The 5,252-nt window shown below is 31.8% G+C and overlaps 1 protein-coding gene across 1 annotated transcript; it reads left to right on the forward strand.

Moving 5' to 3' along the window:
- Window positions 1–495: 495 nt before the first annotated feature.
- On the forward strand, window positions 496–3,507 carry LOC108487401 (protein transport protein SFT2-like). The gene is made up of 4 exons (XM_017791734.2): window positions 496–938; window positions 2,593–2,860; window positions 2,944–3,048; window positions 3,205–3,507. Exons 1-4 carry the CDS (start codon window positions 754–756, stop codon window positions 3,313–3,315), a joined length of 669 nt encoding a protein of 222 aa, XP_017647223.1. The 5' UTR covers window positions 496–753; the 3' UTR covers window positions 3,316–3,507.
- Window positions 3,508–5,252: the final 1,745 nt, after the last annotated feature.

The following is a 5,252-nucleotide window of genomic DNA, read 5'->3' on the forward strand; positions in this document are numbered from 1 at the left end:
CTTTCATGAAAAGACAATTACTATCAAATAATAATCAAGTCATTTATCACAAAGACAAACGACCTGTGATAACGTTTACTTTTCAACCCATTAGTTGGCTTATGAATTCCGCTATTATAAATGATGTTACATACTGCAAAAATTGTATATCCAAAACACCAGCTTTCGGTTCTTTACTTATTTGAACTTAGGATATCACAGTATATGAGTCACACGTGCATAATCCATCATTCACTAAGGATTAAAATATATCACACTATGAACATTACAAATAAATATATCCATAAACAAATGAAATCTATTTTACTTGAAGAATTTCATCTTGTAATACTTGAAGGATTTCATTCCATGGTTGCTTGAAAACATTTTTTTCAATTGTCTTTAGAACGCTATATTTACCAATCCATCCACTATCTTGTTATCCTCTCTAAACACATGCGATAATCGTATCGAGATTGGACTCAATTTTAATATAATAATTAATAAACATTCACTATTCGGAATTATTCAATATCCAACAGCCTTTCACAGAAAACGGCACCGTTCTGACCTTGTCAAAGCAACAACGGAAAAAACATAGAAGTTCCACCTTTTCTTCATTTCTAAGTTCCATAGGGGGACAGTTATTCTCACACAGCAAACCTGACCACTCCCTTGCACTTAAGCTTTAAATAATCCATAAAAAATAAATAAAACCCACCGAAAATTTTGAAGCTTTAGACCTGTTGCTTTCGAACAAACCCCAGAAAAAAGATGCAAGCTTGGTTCTCAGGGAGCAGTAGTGTAGGTGATGGGCAGGGAAAAGAAGGATCATCGCTTTTAGCTGATTGGAACTCTTATGCAGCTTCAAGAGAATCAGAAGATGGCTCTGCGTTTGGGTTCGATCTTGAGTCTGCTATGAGGTCTGCCAATGATACTGTCTCTGGTACCTTCAACGTGTAAGCCCTCATCACTCTCTTCTTTTTTGATCTGGGGAATTTCGATTAAAGCTTCGATTTTTAACGTGTTTTTTAGGGTTGATTTGAGTTTGGGATTTGATTTTTTTTATGTAATTGCAAGTTTAGCATTGCGTTTGTGTGTTTTACTAGGTGATTTCCATTTGGATGATGGGTATTGGGTATTTGATTTTATGGGAATTAGGGCTTTAGGATTTTGGGATTTTAAAGCATGTTGATTTAGTAATAGAACTTGCTTTGCTATTGTTGGATGCTACTAAAATTGATTTTTGAATTATGGTTATTTGTTAATTTATCATCAATTTTAGGATTTAGGATATGGGTAAAGTCAGGGTGATATGATTTTGTAACAATCATCTCTTTGCATGATAGATATGTAGAAATGAATCTGTATGTTATGTATATATATATATATGGAACCCTTGGTTCAAGGCTTTTCTCTATTCTGTTGAGTGTTATAGGATAAAAAAACATAGGATTTATGGCATTAGTTGGTTCTAGAGTAAGCAAATAATGGTTTAGACGGGTGGTTTATGGGTTGGAAACGATGTGACTCACAGTGGAAGAGGATTTTTAACTTGGTTTAATGATGAATTAGAAGGGTGGTATCTTCCTTATCCGGATCATGCCGTTTAAAGCCATGTCATAATGTGCCATTCCAAAGAATGGTCTTAATTTGTCTTTATCAAACTGCATAGTCGACAATGAAGAACATATCTGCTTCATATTTTGGATAGGAGTCCTTCATGTTATATAGTTTAAGGGGGCCGTTCTTCATTGCTTTTGCAATGGTAAAAGCACTTTTACACAGCAGAAGCAATGGAAAACACAGTGTGTTTGAGAAAAAAAACATCTGGGTGGTATACAGCTGCTTCTAGCTTCTGCGTATCACGTTTAGGTAATAAAATTACCAAAACATCCCATTTTAATGGTCATGCTTCTAACAACATGTAGGTTTTCTGCTCACTTATTTCCTTTTTGAATTTTATTTTTGAATTTTTAATATTAAATATTTAACAATTGGTGGGAGAGTAGTCATTAGGTGAAATTAATGTTATGTTAACAACTATTGCTATATTATCATCTTTAATGAATTTTGATGAATCCATAAATAATTAAGCAAATACTTTAGCAAAATATAGTTTTTATGCTTAATTTAAAATTTAACAAGTAATTTATACTAATTATTTAAAAAGTATTTAACTTTTTATATTTATGTACTATTATGTAAAATTTTTAAACATCATTTAAATTAATCTATTATTTACTTTCCAACATCATGTCTAAAATAGTCATTTTAACTTCTCACTGTAATTTTTGGCAGCGATGAAGAACACTTGAAATTAACAAACCATATTTTTTTACAGCACTTTTGAAGAACACTTTTTTCTAAAAGCACTTTTCAATTACAACAACAATGGAGAACTAAGCCCAAGCCAGCTTGCTTGATATGAGTTTTAGCTCTCGAGAGAACCTCCAATTATGTGATGCTCTAATTTAATGAACCATGGTATTTAATGTTTCGATTCAGGACTTACGAGTGCAATGACCATGTTAATCTTGATTTCTCTATGTCATAAGATCATTTATTCTTTTATCTGTTAATGTATTTTTTGTTTGGTTCTTGGTTCTCCAGCGTTTCAAAAGGTGTGAGGGATATTCCCGGAAACTTCCAATCCGCCACGATTAGTGTCCCTTCAGGAAAAGCACTTCTCTATTTTGGTTTATTTCTGGCAAGCGGGATCTTTTTTGTTTTCATCGCTTTTACCATGTTTCTGCCGGTCATGGTGATCATGCCCCAAAAATTTGCAATATGCTTTACTCTTGGATGTGGCTTTATCATCGGGTCATTCTTTGCTCTAAGAGGCCCAAAGAATCAGTTAGCTCACATGTCATCAAAAGAGGTATTACGCTATACTTCGATTCTTCTTCTTCTTCTTCTTCGATTGTGTATATCTAATATATATGTTTCACACCATTGCTGCAGAGGCTTCCTTTTACACTGGGATTTATTGGAAGTATGGTGGGTACCATATATGTTTCCATGGTGCTTCACAGCTACATTCTTTCCGTTCTCTTTTCTGTGTTACAGGTATAATGCACCCTGTCATTTTTGTTTGATTATTATTATTTTACCTTAAACATGTTAGATTTATCGAATCATTGTCTGATATATAGTTATTGGCTTAGTGCCTGCATGAGCATCCAGTTTTGAAATCAATTCTTGATGTTTCCACGAAACTTGTAGGTTCTTGCCCTTTCTTACTACGCTATCTCTTACTTCCCTGGTGGATCTGCCGGGCTGAAATTTCTTACATCGGCTCTTACCTCTTCAATAACTAGCTGTTTTGGCAGGTGACCTGGCCACCTTCCACCTTTGTTTTTGACTTGTATACTTGTTTTGAGTCGTTAGATGGTCTTAGTTACATGTTTTGTTGCTTCCATGCTGTCATTTTCTTGTATTTTCTGAAGAAAAACCGCAAAAAGTGTACCTTTTATCTGCATCAAAATTTGGATCCATTAATAGATGAATTCGCTTCATTTTGGTTTATTACCAGTTTGCCACTCATATTTTCATACAATATCCTAACCTAAGCCTAAGTACCCACGGTTCTGGTTCTTTCGTTTAGTGGGTAGCTATGTTGTTCAGACTTGGTCGGATACAGATATAACCAATACAGGTATGGTTAGATATTCTAAGGTTTTTTTCATGTATTTAGCAGATCCTTGAAGGTAACATTCTCATATCTGTGTGTTCGACATGAATGTTGGACACAGGTATTTCAAGAAAATGAAGAGTCCGAGCACATAGGTTTTTAGTTCATTTTCATACAGAGATTATGACCTAAAACTGTTGAAGGGTGAAAGTTGAGCCTATTGGCTTCATTAATGAGATTTACCCGAATTACATAGGCGCTCTTGTTGATTTATTGTGTAGTGTTTTATGTTGGATCTTGGATGCAAATTGAAGCTGCCATTGCCCATGTTATATGCTTTATATAGCTGTACATGAAAAACTTAAAAAGAAATCAACATAATCATGTTGGACACATATCTCTAGCCATATGTGTAGTTTGTCAATTGGGCGAGTCAAGTTTGTTTTGGTTGTGTCAATTTGGATTGAGTCAATTTAATTTTTAAAATTTTCGGATCATTTTAGTTCATGTCAGTTCTGGGTTTGGGTTAATTTCAAGTTCGAGCTATTTTTCTAGTTTGGATCATTTTACTTATTTTTTCTGGTTGAGTCATTATGGTTCAAATTAATTTGGGTTCAAGTTTTGGTTTCGAGCTGCTTTTGGTTTGGATTAATTCAAGTTTAGGTGGTTGATTTTTCTTTTATGATAAAATCAGGTTGAGTTCGAGTTTGAGTTGATCGAGCTGAATTTTCTAAGTTTTGGTCAGCATTGATAACTACTCACAATTCTTTCCAACCTTTAAATAGAAAGATAAATGCATTTCAATGCACTTATGTTTTTTTACAACGGCAACAATGCTGATACCAATTAAACTAAAACTTAGTTGAGTTAATTAATCAAAGTTAATATTATATATTATATATCTATAACTCAAAATATTTGTCCATTATAGATAAGCTAAATGGACCTTTAACTATTGGTATGATGGGCCCAAGAAAAAACTTTGATGAAGAACAATATTCATGAATATTGCTTTAATGTAATGCTAATATATTTTAATGTAAAATTTAGTGTTATTATGTTATTTTCATGTTTCAAACTTGTTTGAAAAAGAAATTTAGTTATAAAGTTTGATTATTTCGGTTAATTAATTGAATTAATCGAAATTTATCTGATCAGGTTAACAGTTTGGAGTTTTAGAATTTCGGTTAATTCGATTAATAATAGTTTGAATTGGGTAATAACCAAATTGATCGTTTGAACATTCCTATCATTTATGTTATAGTGAATAATAACCAATGCAAAATTTCTACTCTTCACTATAATGTATGTGATAATTATTCGATAAATCTATATCAGATTAAAATTTAATTCTGAAGTTACATATACGAGAAGGAATAGTAAAACATTAAAATTAGAATGAACAAATGAAGGTAAATATGATTTAAACAAGATTCATATTTATATTATAAAATATTTTGACTAAATATTTATAAATCGCACTCTAAATATTTATTAATAAAACTATTTAAATTTTAATTTATTATTTTAATTTAATTTAAATTGTAAACAATATTAATTATATGAACAATTTATTATATATAATTAAATAATATTATTAACATTAAAATATTTGGGATCAATAGTTTTGATATCTTAA

The sequence above is a fragment of the Gossypium arboreum genome, chromosome 5 (genome assembly GCF_025698485.1).
Source record: "Gossypium arboreum isolate Shixiya-1 chromosome 5, ASM2569848v2, whole genome shotgun sequence".
Classification (NCBI taxonomy): Eukaryota; Viridiplantae; Streptophyta; class Magnoliopsida; order Malvales; family Malvaceae; genus Gossypium; species Gossypium arboreum.

Excerpts from the sequence above, each read along its gene's own strand:
- LOC108487401 (XM_017791734.2), top strand. The coding sequence starts at position 754 with ATGCAAGCTTGGTTCTCAGGGAGCAGTAGTGTAGGTGATGGGCAGGGA. Across the intron at positions 939-2,592 it reads GTCTCTGGTACCTTCAACGT|CGTTTCAAAAGGTGTGAGGG; the intron begins GTAAGCCCTCAT and ends TTGGTTCTCCAG. Across the intron at positions 2,861-2,943 it reads CTCACATGTCATCAAAAGAG|AGGCTTCCTTTTACACTGGG; the intron begins GTATTACGCTAT and ends CCATTGCTGCAG.